The sequence below is a fragment of the Coregonus clupeaformis genome, chromosome 25, assembly GCF_020615455.1.
Source record: "Coregonus clupeaformis isolate EN_2021a chromosome 25, ASM2061545v1, whole genome shotgun sequence".
Classification (NCBI taxonomy): Eukaryota; Metazoa; Chordata; class Actinopteri; order Salmoniformes; family Salmonidae; genus Coregonus; species Coregonus clupeaformis.
In genome coordinates this window covers 36,399,395-36,413,372 of record NC_059216.1, presented here as the reverse complement: position 1 = coordinate 36,413,372, position 13,978 = coordinate 36,399,395, and the positions used below count along the sequence as shown (strand labels likewise).

Genomic DNA, 13,978 nt, shown 5'->3' with positions numbered 1-13,978 from the left:
GATTTCATTTCAGATTATTCATAACTTGTTCCCAAAACAATATGTCATACATCCTTGTAAATGTCTCCTTGTAAATCTCTCTCTCTCTCTCTCTCTCTCTCTCTCTCTCTCTCTCTCTGTGTCTCTTTGTCTCTCTCTGTCTCTCTCTCTCCCTCCTCTCCTCACTCTTTACCTCCCTCCCTCCCTCCCTCCCTCCCTCCCTCCCTCCCTCCCTCCCTCCCTCCCTCCCTTCTTCACTTCAGGAACATGTAGTGAGACTCAAAGTTACATAATGAGTGGCTGTGTCCATGGCAACAAGATGGGCCCTACCATTCTGTCTCCTCCCCCCCTCCAGTACTCAGTTCTGCCATTGGAGCAGGCTCAGGGAGATCCCATAAAAGTGTCTGGTGGGGGGAAATATTGGCAAATTAGCAGGGCATGCTGGGGTCTCACGAGTGAAACGTCGTAAAGAACCAGAGAAACAGGCAGCTGGGGCTAGGCAGCTCACATTTTATAAATAGAGAGAGGCTGTTTTTCTTTCAACTAAAGGATTTACAAATCATAAGATGACATAAGAGGACATTGCACATAAATAAGCATGTGTAAGAAGAAATAGTCAGTATTTTGTTATTGAGAACATTATTTTTTTGGTGATATAATTACATAAGGATGAATTTGTTGTGATGGCATTGCAGCCCTGTGCTCAGGACTAAACAGAGAAGGTAAAGAAGCTTGCTGGTTTGACTGTGTTGTTGCTGCTGGGGCCAGGGCATCAGGTTCACTGTGCTGCTAGAGCTGACCAAGGAAGAGGAGATATCTTAACTGAAAGGGTTAGCTTAAAGGGGAAGAATCCCTTTCTGCTCTCATCTTCCGCTTTCTCAGAGAGAGAGAGAGAGAGAGCGAGAGAGAGAGAGACAGAGCGAGAGAGAGATAGACAGAGAGAGCAGGAAGGGATCAATCTTTTTATGTGCCTTTCGTTGTGTTACAGTGGACTTTTCTCTCCTTCCTCCCACCCCTCATTCTTCTCCTAACCCCTCCCCCAGCCCCAGCTATGGAAATGAACTCTGTGAAGATGAGGTTTGCAGCAATTTTCCAGCCCTGCTTGCAAGACAGCCTCTTGGCTCTCCGCCAACATTTTGCAAGTCCTCTCTAGCCAACCAGAATTCCTGTCGGCAGTCACCTGACCCTGAATTCCCAGACAAAGAAATGTTCATGCTTCTTTCTCTTCTTTTTTTTGAGCGATCTCCTCTACCCCGAGTGGGGGGTAAAAAATTGCAGCCCTACATTGGATTAAAAGGGTCGTGTGTTGGCGTGTATGGGTATGTGGATTGCATTATTTGTTTGATAACATGGTGGTGGTTAGTGTGCATGAGAGATTAGCCCGCGTACAGCGAGGGGAATATGCTGAGTTAAGGTATTTCCACTAGAGTTGCTACAGACCATCTGCTCTCCCTCAGCAGCTTAAAGGGAAACCGTCACTTTAAAAAAGGAACGTGAGAGCAGTGATTTGCAGAAGTGCTGAGAAAAAGTGCTCATGTTTGAAAAAAGTTTTTTGAGATGAGAAGAAAGTAATCCAGAGCAGTGTTTGTGCAGAAAGTGTTTCCTGTTTGACAGCAGTGGCACTAAGAGTTCTTTCTGTTTAACAGCAGTGGCAGTAAGAGTTCTTTCTGTTTAACAGCAGTGGCAGTAAGAGTTATTTCTGTTTAACAGCAGTGGCAGTAAGAGTTATTTCTGTTTAACAGCAGTGGCAATAAAAGTTATTTCTGTTTAACAGCAGTGGCAGTAAAAGTTATTTCTTACTGTACATATTATATCACTTGTGTTAGTCAGAATATTTTTCTCTATTTTGTTTTTTTTGTTTAGATAAGCTACATGCTTATACAACACATAACATTTGTGTGTACATAATCACACATCCATTATAGATTTGAATAGTTATACATACATTATACATTTTCTGACAGATAGTTTGCAGCTGGGAGGTTTTGATTGTAAAGATTGAATAACTGAACCGGTTGAACTGGGAGAAAGTTCACTACTAGGCCCCACCCCCTTCCCATGTGTTATCAGTGGATAAATTACACTTAAAACACACCAGAATAACACTTTTATAATCACCTTCTTTGCTGTAAACTGTTGTAATTGTATAGACCTATAGAATTCTATGGACGTTTTTTTTCCCGATTATCGCATACTTGAATAGTTTACATTTACATGGAAAAAATACTTAATGGAAACTCCTTTTAAGATGATTAAAAGCTTTTCAAGTTATTTTGAATATCATTTAACCAAGCTCCCCAGGAGGCAGTTTTAAGAATGCCACTTGTGGATTCATAGTGAACTATGTTTATATATTCATGACTGACCCTGTAATATTCCTAATTGTCTCCTAAAAGGACATAATACAATGGGGACCAGATGGCGTCTTTCTGGATGTGTGTGTGGGGGGGCTGTGATTGTGTGTGTATGTGAGAGTGACCCCCCTGGGTCAGTAATAAAATACACAGCCATTGTCGGGCATTATGGTAAAGATCAGGGCTAATGAATGCTGTTGCCACATTGCTACACATGGTTCTTATGTGTTAATCTGTGTGTTGAGGCATTTTAAGGGTTCATTTCCTGCCATAAATCAGCTTTCTGGATAACAGTTCATGATCTGATGATCCTAATGTCTGTGAACGATAAAGTTACCTCACATCTCTCTGGGAATCTCCATTGATTTCTTAATGTGTGGGAAAAAAGATTGTTGTGTCTATAGCTTTGCAAATACAAACCCAGTCTGCCATATAGTATACAGATAGATATCATTCCACAAGACAATGCCCCACTACTGCAGTTGTGTTGGAGGACGTTGTGTGAGACACATGACTAGGTCAGCCCTTTTACCATACCTGTGTGGTAACACTTTAGTTGTGTATTTAATCTGGTAACACATGAAGCTGCTCTTATACCTGTGTAGTAACACTGTAGTTACTGCAGTAATAACATAGCCCTGGGTATACGTAAGAAAAGCATAGCCTTTGGTGTACAGTACACAGGCCTACGTACGTGGAAACTGTAATAGAGCCAGTCTATGAATGAGAAGCAGTTCTAATTACCTGACTTTGCACTCCATCACCCTGTAGTTGCCCTGGGGGTATTGTGGTGTACAGAACTACAAGGACGTGACAAGTTTCCCTTCTATTGTGTCCTCAACATGTCTCTACAGTCAGGAAGTCAGCCAGAGGAATGGAGGGCTTTTTCACCGTTTAACTAACCCATATCACAATCACACCCAGGCGCAGTTAGTACACTGAACAGAAATATAAACGCAACATGTAAAGTGTTGGTCCCATGTTTCATGAGCTGAAATAAAAGATCCCAGAAATGTTGTGCACAAATTTGTATTTCATCCCTGTTAGTGAGCATGTTTCATTTGCCAAGATAATCCATCCACCTGACAGGTCTGGCATATCAAGAAGCTGATTAAACAGCATGATCATTACACAGGTGCACCTTGTGCTGGGGACAATAAAAGGACACTCTAAAATGTGCTGTTTTGTCACACAACAGAATGCCACAGATGTCTCAAGTTTTGAGGGATCGTGCAATTGACATGCTGACTACAGGAATGTCCAACAGAGATGTTGCCAGAAAATTGTATGTTCATTTCTCTACCATAAGATGCCTCCAACGTTGTTTTAGAGAATTTGGCAGTATGTCCAACCGACCTCACAACCGTAGACCACATGTATGGCGTCCTGCGTGTGAGCGGTTTGCTGATGTCAACGTTATGAACAGAGTGCCCCATGGTGGCGTGGGGTTATTGTATGGGCAGGCATAAGCTACGGTGAACGAACACAATTGCATTTTATCGATGGCAGTTTGACTGCACAGAGATACTGTGACGAGAGGCCCATGTCGTGCCATTCATCCGCTGCCATCACCTCAAGTTTCAGCATGATAATGCACAGCCCCATGTCGCAAGGATCTGTACACATTTCCTGGAAGTTGAAAATGCCCCAGTTCTTCCATGGCCTGCATACTCACCAGACATGTCACCCATTGAGCATGTTTGGGATGCTCTGGATCTACTTGTTCGACAGCTTGTTCCAGTTCCCGCCAATATCCATCAACTTTGCACAGCCATTGAAGAGGAGTGGGACAACATTCCACAGGCCACAATCAACAGCCTGATCAACTCTATGCGAAGGAGATGTGTCACGCTGCATGAGGCAAATGGTGGTCACACCAGATACTGACTGTTTTTCTGATCCACGCCCATATCTTTTTTTTTTTTAAAGGTATCTGTGACCAACAGATGCATATCTGTATTCCCAGTCATGTGAAATCCATAGATTAGGGCCTAATTTATTTATTTCAATTAACTGATTTCCTTAAATGAACAGTAACTCAGTAAAATCTTTAAAATTATTGCATGTTGCGTTTATATTTTTGTTCAGTATAGTTGAAAGGTTCTCCATTGTTGCCTATGTTTGCCTCATTTTCTGTCAGATAGACTACTGTATATTTCAGATACGTTCAGTGTATAGTACAGTGTGTATAGTACATTATATGAATACTCAGCTTCTTGTGAACATCAAATGTACCATGTACTAGCAAGTAGCTACTTTTCCTGAATAGAGTGGTTTTATTTTTAGTATCCATGCATGGTGTTATTTTCTGTGGTTATCTCTGACATGGCACATACAGTGCCTTCAGAAAGTATTCATACCCCTTGACTTATTCCACATTTTGTTGTGTTACAGCCAGAATTCAAAATTGATTAAATTGATTTGTTTTCTCACCCATCTACACACAATTCCCCATAATGACAAAGTGAAAACATGTTTTAAGTCAAAACTGTATCTCGGCCACTCAGGAACATTCACTGTCTTTTTGGTAAGCAACTCCAGTGTAGATTTGGCCTTGTGTTTTAGGTTATTGTCCTGCTGAAAGGCAAATTAATCTCCCAGTGTCTGGTGGAAAGCAGACTGAACCAGGTTTTCCTCTAGGATTTTGCCTGTGCTTAGCTCCATTCCGTTAATTTTTTATCCTGAAAAACTCCCTAGTCCTTAACGACTACAAGCATACCCATAACATGATGCAGCCACCACTTTGCTTGAAAATATGGAGAGTGGTACTCAGTAATGAGTTATATTGGATTTGCCACAAACATAACACTTTGTATTCAGGACAAAAAGTGAATTGCTTTGCAAAAAATGTTGCACTATTACTTTAGTGCCTTGTTGCAAACAGGATGCATGTTTTGGAATATTTTAATTTTGTACAGGCTTTCTTCTTTTCACTCTGTCAATTAGCTTAGGATTGTGGAGTAATTACAATGTTACAATGTAATCCTCAGTTTTCTCCTATCACAGCCATTAAACTATGTATGTGTTTTAAAGTCACCATTGGCCTCATGGTGAAATCCCTGAGCGGTTTCCTTCCTCTCCGTCAACTGAGTTAGGGAGGACGCCTGTATCTTTGTAGTGACTGGGTGTATTGATACACCACCCGACGTGTAATTAATAACTTCACCATGCTCAAAGGGATATTCAATGTCTGCTTTTTATTTTATTTACCCATCTACCAATAGGTGACCTTCTTTGCGAGGTCTTTGGTCTTTGTGGTTGAATCTGTTTGAAATTCACTGCTCGACTGAGGGACCTTACAGATAATTGTATGTGTGGGGTACAGAGATGAGGTAATCATAAAAAAAATCACGTTAAACACTATTATTGCACATAGAGTGAGTCCATGCAACTTATTATATGACTTGTTAAGCAAATGTTTACTCCTGAACTTATTTAGGCTTGCCATAACAAAGGATTTGAATACTTATTGACTCAAGACATTTCCGTTTTTCTTTTTGTATTAATTTGTTAAAAAAAAAATCTAAATACATAATTCCACTTTGATATTATGGGTTATTGTGTGTAGGCCAGTGACACAAAATAGTAATTTAATCCATTTTAATGTAATTTAATCCATTCAGGCGGTAACACAACAAAATGTGGAAAAAGACAAGGGGTGTGAATACTTTTTGAAGGCACTGTTGGTGCTGCTAGCTGCTATTTCTGAGGTTGTCAGTGGCAGGCAGCGTGTCTAAATGATAAATACTGCATTGTCTCTTTTCTCCACTACCTCCTTCTCTTTTTATTTTTTTCTCCTCTGGATCTAGAGAGCCTGTCTTGCAGGCTGCCTGCCTGGTGTAGCTGCACTCACACGAGAGAGAGAGGCCCTCAAAAGGGGGCATTTACAACTGGGAAAAAGGCCAGAGACAAATATCTGGTTCTTATAGCCACTGTACTCTACTCCTCCCCCACCAGCGTTTGGTAGAGTCAGTTTTCCATTGATTCTGAAGATAAATAACCCAATAGCAGCACCCCGGAGAGAGCAGTTACTCCCCCAATCTTGCCAAAATGGCCACCACATTAGGCTACAGGATTTTCCTCACTTTCTTTGAAATCCACCCTGAATTTATTTACCCTTATTTTACCAGGTAAGATGACTGAGAACATATTCTCTTTTAAAGCAACAACCTGGGGAAGAATTACAGGGGGGTAGAATGAGCCGATTGGAAGCTGGGGATGATTAGGTGGCCATGATGGTATGAGGGCCAGATTGGGAATTTAGTCAGGACACCGGGGTTAATGCCCCTACTCTTACGATAATTTTACTCTCACCCATTTTAACGTCCCATCCGATATATGCCACCCTATGCAGGGCAATGTCCCCTTCACTGCCCTGGGGATCTCCTTAGACCAGAGTGCCCCCTAATGGACCTCCAACACCATTTCCAACAGCATCTGGTCTCCAATCCAGGGACCGACCAGGACCGACCCTGCGTAGCTTCAGAGGCAAGCCAGCAGTGGGATGCAGGGTGGTATGCTTACTGTGTTGTAGTCCCACCATATAGCCTGCTACATTAGCAATGAGTCTGAACCTATTGAACTCAGTTACCTTTTAATTTTATTTCCCTTTTCCAGTCAATGATTAGCAGAGTTTCCTTTGTTGTGCCATACTGTATACACAGTACAGTTGTATTAACAGTTACACTTGTAACAGATTTGACTTGGCATGAATGCTCTTGGCACCAACTCAATTCTTTGACTGCACAAGAAAATGTAGTAAAACTCATCAATCAGTGTTTGATTCAGAAGTTTGTTGAATCAGTGTGTTTGTTTCACAAATCTGTTTGAATCAGAGTGTTTGATTCAGAAGTTTGAATCAAATACACATCCAAGAGGACACCACCTCTATGCTCTGCTCTGCTCATCCTCTGACTCATGTGTTCAACAAAACGTAGTAAAAAGGTTAATAAGACCATAGAGTCACATACCTCATCTCCTGCCTCCTGCATTCCTGGAGCTGAGCCAGCTGAGCCAACTCTCTAACACACATATGGTTGAGGAGGGCTTTGAACCAGGCAGTCATCCACTACTTCTACTGGACAGAAGATATTTATAAACTAGAGCAGAGCCTCTTGATTGAACACCACATGTTTCTGCTCTGCCCCACCAGCCATCTCCATGCTGTCCCACCCTCCCCCCCTCCCCCTCGGGGGCCTACTGTATGGGGGGAGAGAGGCACACTGAGACCGCTGAGACAGGGGCTTAGGGTTTGTTCCCAGCCCTCTCTCTCCTCTCCCTCTGCCCCTCTACACACACACACACACACTACAGTCAGCCCTGGGACACTCATGCGTGTGAGAGAAACCTGAGAAAGATTTTGGACCAGAGCGATGGAATGAGTGCAGCTGTGAAGGGGATTCACGTGTGTGTGTGAAAGTGAGAGTGAGAGAGAGAGCGAAAAACCGGGAGAGAGAGAGAAACCGGGAGAGAGAGAGAAACCGCGAGAGAGAGAGAAACCGGGAGAGACAGAGAGAGAGAAACCGGGGGGGAGAGAGAGAGAGAGAGAGAGAAACCGGGAGAGACAGAGAGAGAGGCAGACTGCAGTAGGATGAGTGCAGCTGTTGGGGATTTAGTGTGAGAGGCTTAAGTCATGTCTGGGCCTGGCTTGCTCGTCCTCTGTGTGATTGACCTAATGGTTCAGTGTCAGGTACCACAAACCCAGTGAACTCTTCCTCTACTGCTGGGAGCCACCAGAGAAAGCTACACAGATACACTACAGTTGAGAGATAGGTTTGGTTTTCGTATTGGTGAGCAGATAGCAGTGCTCTCTACACTACAGGAAATACAAAATATGTGTTTTGTATTGTGTGAACAGTCACTAGTGCTGGACACTAAAGTATTTTGGATTCCTTTTACCTTTATACAGGTTAGCATAATGTTTACACAGGTTTTAGAATGGCTAGAATCTAGAATCAGTTTTTTATCTTTATTAAATCTGTATTTTACCAGGTTGTCCCGTTGAGGTCAAAATCCCACTATTTCAAGGGATATCTGTTTTTATATTTTTATGTAGTAGTTTATGGCTATAATTACTTGCTATATTCCTGCTCCATAGATGTGTAAACATTAGGTAGGCCTAATTGAGGCTACTTTTCTCTGACTCTTGTTGACATTTAAACGCTACACCCATTGAGCTCAGCTCACTACAAGAATGTGTGAAACACATTAGTCCTAGTGGTCGGTAGTCCTGAAGCCAGACTTTGCTGTACAGTTCTGAGAATTGAAAACTTGCACTGCAGCGATGTACATAAGCTGTAAGTTTGTTACAAAGTGGATGTACACTGAACAAAAATATAAATGCAACATGCAACAATTTCAAAGATTTACTGAGTTACAGTTCATATAAGGAAATCAGTCAATTGAAATAAATTAATTTGCCCTAATCTATGGATTTCAAATGACTGGGAATACAGATATGCGTCTGTTGGTCACAGATCAGAAAAACAGTCAGTATCTGCTGTGAACACCATTTGCCTCATGCAGCGCGACATCTCCTTCTGCCCGGTACAGTTGAAACCGGGATTCGTCCATGAAAAGCCGAACTGCAGTCAGGTCAAGACCCTGGTGAGGACGACGAGCACGCAGACGAGCTTCCCTGAGACGGTTTCTGACAGTTTGTGCAGAAATTCTTTGATTGTACAAACCCACAGTTTCATCAGCTGTCCGTTTGGTTGGTCTCAGATGATCCCGCAGGTGAAAAAGCCGGATGTGGACTTCCTGGGCTGGTGTGTTTACTTGTGGTCTGCGGTTGTGATGCCGGTTGGACATTCTGCCAAATTCTCTATAACGACGTTGGTGTCGGCTGATGGTAGAGAAATTAACATTCAATTCTCTGGCAACAGCTCTGGTGGACATTCCTGCAGTCAGCATGCCAATTGCACGCTCCCTCGAAACTTGAGACATCTGTGGCATTGTGTTGTGTGACAAAACTGCACATTTTAGAGTGTCCTTTTATTGTCCCCAGAACAAGGTGCACCTGTGTAATGATCATGCTGTTTATTCAGCTTCTTGATATGCCACACCTATCAGGAGGATGGATTATCTTGGCAAAGGAGAAATGCTCACTAACAGGGATGTAAACAAATTTGTGCACAACATTTTAGAGAAATAAGCTTTTTGTGCTTATGGGATCTTTTATTTCAGCTCATGAAACATGGGACCAACACTTTACATGTTGCGTTCATATTTTTGTTCAGTATAAAATACATTAAGAAATGTATTTAATTACATGGGGTATTGTCAGAAGATTGCTGATTGACATTACTCCACAAAAAAGTTTGTCCCATTAACCTTTCTGCAGAAAGGTATTTTGAATGTTTTAATTTTAAATGTGCTGAAGTGTACATGGAGCTTCCTCATCATCCCTTTGTGGCTTAGTATGTAGAGCATGGCACTTACAATGTCAGAGTTGTGGGTTCGATTCTCACTTGGCCACCCATACAAAAAATGTATGCACACACACACAGATCCTATTAAATAGATAAGTAGTTTCTATATATAATTCTATGTGCACACACTCTTAGATAAAAAGGTGCTATCTAGAACTTAAAAGTGTTCTTCGGCTGTCCCCATAGGATAACCCTTTTTGGTTCCAGGTAGAACCCTTTTTGCGTTCCATGTACATCCCTTTCCACAGAGTGTTCTATATGGAACCCAAATGGGTTCTACCTGGAACCAAAAATGGTTCTACCTGGAACCAAGAAGGCTTCTATTGGGACAGCCGAAGAACCATTTTGGAACCCTTTTTTCTATGAGTATACTGTAAGTAACTTTGGATAAACGTATCTGCTAAATGGAATACATATTATATTAGATTGACATCTCCCCTGCCTGTGGTCTATCTGAGTATGTTTCAGGCAGAAAGAACTGACCTCTCCCTGTCCTCTGTCCTCTGTGGTGTTTCAGGCAGAGATAACTGACCTCTCCCTGTCCTCTGTCCTCTGTCCTCTGTGGTGTTTCAGGCAGAGAGAACTGACCTCTCCCTGTCCTCTGTCCTCTGTGGTGTTTCAGGCAGAGAGAACTGACCTCTCCCTGTCCTCTGTCCTCTGTGGTGTTTCAGGCAGAGAGAACTGACCTCTCCCTGTCCTCTGTCCTCTGTCCTCTGTGGTGTTTCAGGCAGAGAGAACTGACCTCTCCCTGTCCTCTGTCCTCTGTGGTGTTTCAGGCAGAGAGAACTGACCTCTCCCTGTCCTCTGTCCTCTGTGGTGTTTCAGGCAGAGAGAACTGACCTCTCCCTGTCCTCTGTCCTCTGTCCTCTGTGGTGTTTCAGGCAGAGAGAACTGACCTCTCCCTGTCCTCTGTCCTCTGTGGTGTTTCAGGCAGAGAAAAAGGCCCTGCTGGTGTCAGTGATGAACACAATGGAGGACCATGAGGAGATGGAGCCTGAGCCACAACAGAAAGAAGAGGTGTCAGTCATCACACACAACCAACAACAACAACAGCAACAACAACAACAGCAGCAGCAGCAACAGCAGCAACAGCAGCCCACGGACCCAGCGTCCCCGACAGTGGCCACCACACCTGAACCTGTCGCCATGGCAGGAGGGGACAAGACGTCACCCAAGACAGCTGATACTGAGCCTGAGTACGAGGTAAACACAAGACACACAATGTAGCAATTACATATATGCCACTTAGCAAATGCTTAGCAGACGGTCATCCACCAGAAACTGACTTAAAGTACAGTGAGTAGATACATTTTGTTTGTTAGTATGTGTATGTGATGATCTTATCCCAGTAGGACGGATGTGGTTTCAGCATTGGGGAGCTAGTGTGGGGGAAGCTGAGGCGGTTCTCCTGGTGTTGTTTACCGTTGTTGTTGTTGTCCTGCAGGAGGGACGTGGTTTCGGCATTGGGGAGCTGGTGTGGGGGAAGCTGAGGGTGTTTTTCTGGTGTTGTTATCCTGGTGTAGTTGTTTACTGTTGTTGTTGTCTTGTAGGACGGGCGTGGTTTCAGCATTGGGGAGCTAGTGTGGGGGAAGCTGAGGGGGTTCTCCTGGTGGCCTGGTCGTATTGTCTCCTGGTGGATGACCGGACGCAGCCGAGCTGCCGAGGGGACACGATGGGTCATGTGGTTTGGTGACGGAAAATTCTCTGTGGTGAGTAAAAACGGTTAAAACAGCACACCAGTGTCGTGTTCAGTAGGCACCAAACATATGAAAACAGACTGGAACTGGGAGTGACTACCTGGATTAATTTGTCCAGTAAGAAACAGTCATTTTCGGTTTCCGTTTTAAAACGTTTTGCTATGGTGTGCCCTACTGAACACGACCCGTTAAAACTGCATTTTCTGTTCCACTAATGAAAACAAATAAAATTAGAAATTACTAAATTCAGTTGTTCATCTGTGTCTACTATTTTCCTACAGGTGTGTGTAGAGAAACTGTTGCCTTTGAGTTCCTTCTCCAACGCCTTCCACCAGCCCACCTACAGCAAGCAGCCCATGTATAAAAAAGCTATCTACGAGGTGCTTCAGGTCAGTACTGGGCTAAATTTCATTATGTCTCATTCACAGCATTCAGTCGTGTCCCATTTAATCACAGCGGGCTAAACTGGTTGAAATTACGTCATTACAACCAGTTCACAACTAGAACTGGATTGGAATCTGGTTTTAATGGTTGTAATTCGATTGTGATTATGTCATGTCAACCAGCTTTGTGCGCTGAAAGATATTGCTAGTCAGCACCTTTCAAAATCATAGACTGTTGAAAAAGGCCTCAAGTCCTCTAGAATGGCTCAGAGAAGGTCTGCTCTGTAGTAATGATAGATGCTTATAATACCTGCTGAGTGAACATTAGGAACACCTGCTCTTTCCATGACTTAGACTGACCAGGTGAATCCAGGTGAAAGCTATGATCCCTTATTGATGTCACTTCAATCCGTGTAGATGAAGGGGAGGAGACAGTTTAAAGAAGGATTTTTAAGCCTTGAGACATGGATTGTGTATGTGTGCCATTCAGAGGGTGAATGGGCAAGACAAAATATTTAAGTGCCTTTGAACGAGGTATGGTAGTAGGTGCCAGGCGCACCAGTTTGTGTCAAGAACTGCACCGCTGCTGAGTTTTTCGCGCTCAACAGTTTCCCGTGTGTATCAAGAATGGTCCACCACCCAAAGAACATCCAGCCAACTTGGCACAACTGTGGGAAGCATTGGAGTCAACATGGGCCAGCATCCCTGTGGAACGCTTTCGACACCTTGTAGAGTCCATGCCCCGACGAATTGAGGCTGTTCTGAGGGCAAAAGGGGGTGCAACTCAATATTAGGAAGGTGTTTCTAATGTTTTGTACACTCAGTGTATATACATACAGTCACCTCCAAGATTATTGGCACCCTTGATAAAGATGAGAAAAAAAGACTGTATAAAATAAATCATTTAAATACCTAGCTATATTGGATGATTTAAAAAAATTATAAAATGATATTCTATTATACTAATAAAATTACTCAGAGAAAGAGATCTTGTGTAATAATGTATTTTCTCAACAGGATAGGTGTCAAAATTATTGGCACCCCTGTTATCAATACTTTGTGCACCCTCCCCTTGCGAGGATTACGGCACTGAGCCTTTTTCTATAATGTTTTATGAGATTGGAGAACACATTGGGAGGGATCTTAGACCATTCCTCCATACAGAATCTTTCCAGATCCTTGATATCCTTCGTCTGTACTTATGGACTGCCCTCTTCAATTCAAACCACAGGTTTTCAATGGAGTTCAAGTCCGGAGATTGAGATGCCATTGCAAAATGTTGATTTTGTGGTCAATTAACTATTTCTTTTTGGATTTTGATGTGTGCTTGGGGTTATTGTCTTGCTGGAAGATCCAACTATGTGCCAAGTTTCAGCCTCCCTCCCAATATTGTCACGGTTCAGACAGACGACAAGAGGACCACAATTGCGTCACACCAGAAAGTTTATTTAAACTTAAGGGAAAAGGGAAGTAGGGAGTGAGTGAAGGCTCCAGGGGTTATCCCGTCCAGTGTGCTGGGTCTGTGCCTCCCCCCCAGTGGCAGCGATGCGTCCGATGACGCCGGTGGTTGGTGGTCCAGAAGTCCTGGGGGGGGGGAGGAAACACAGACACAACGGGGCGGATGAAAACAGGCAGAAGTACAGTTCAAGGGAAATCCAAATACGTTGTAGCAAGGCAGAAGGCTGGTCAGAGTTACCGGGGTCGAAGAGTAGTCAGGAGTCGTAATGGCAGAAAGCAGGTCTGGTTTTCCTGGGGCAGAAGAGTATCCAAGAATCAGGCAGGTCCGGGGTCACAAAACAAGGGTGAGCCAGAAGCGTGAGCACACAGGTTCGGGTGTGAGCTTTGCAGACGATCTGACAAAGGAGAGCTGAAAGACGGGACTTTAAATACTGGGAGAGGTTAGTGGGTAATGCAGCGCAGCTGGCAGAGTAATTAGAGCCGAGCAGAGCAGGGACAGGTGGAGCTCGTTAGGCTGAGTAGAGAGAGAGAGATGAGCAGAGTGGAAGATAGTGGAAACACATTAAGGTGGTAACCCGGTGGAGTGAGAGGGCTCATGACAGAACCCCCCAAGGGACGGCCCCAGAAGTCCCAAGAGCAACACCACGCCGGGCGGGAGGAGGGAGCCGGAGGAGGGC

General features: G+C 43.5%; 1 protein-coding gene across 8 annotated transcripts in view; it reads left to right on the top strand.

The window, feature by feature from the left end:
- The window catches only part of LOC121539590 (DNA (cytosine-5)-methyltransferase 3A), an 80,426-nt gene that overhangs the window by 49,697 nt on the left and 16,751 nt on the right, over nucleotides 1–13,978 (top strand). For all 8 annotated transcript variants that reach the window (XM_045207598.1, XM_045207597.1, XM_041848207.2 and 5 more), the window contains 3 exons: nucleotides 10,694–10,966; nucleotides 11,314–11,472; nucleotides 11,742–11,849. In XM_045207598.1, coding sequence (XP_045063533.1) covers nucleotides 10,694–10,966; nucleotides 11,314–11,472; nucleotides 11,742–11,849 — 540 coding nt within the window. The remainder of the gene's footprint in view (nucleotides 1–10,693; nucleotides 10,967–11,313; nucleotides 11,473–11,741; nucleotides 11,850–13,978) is intronic.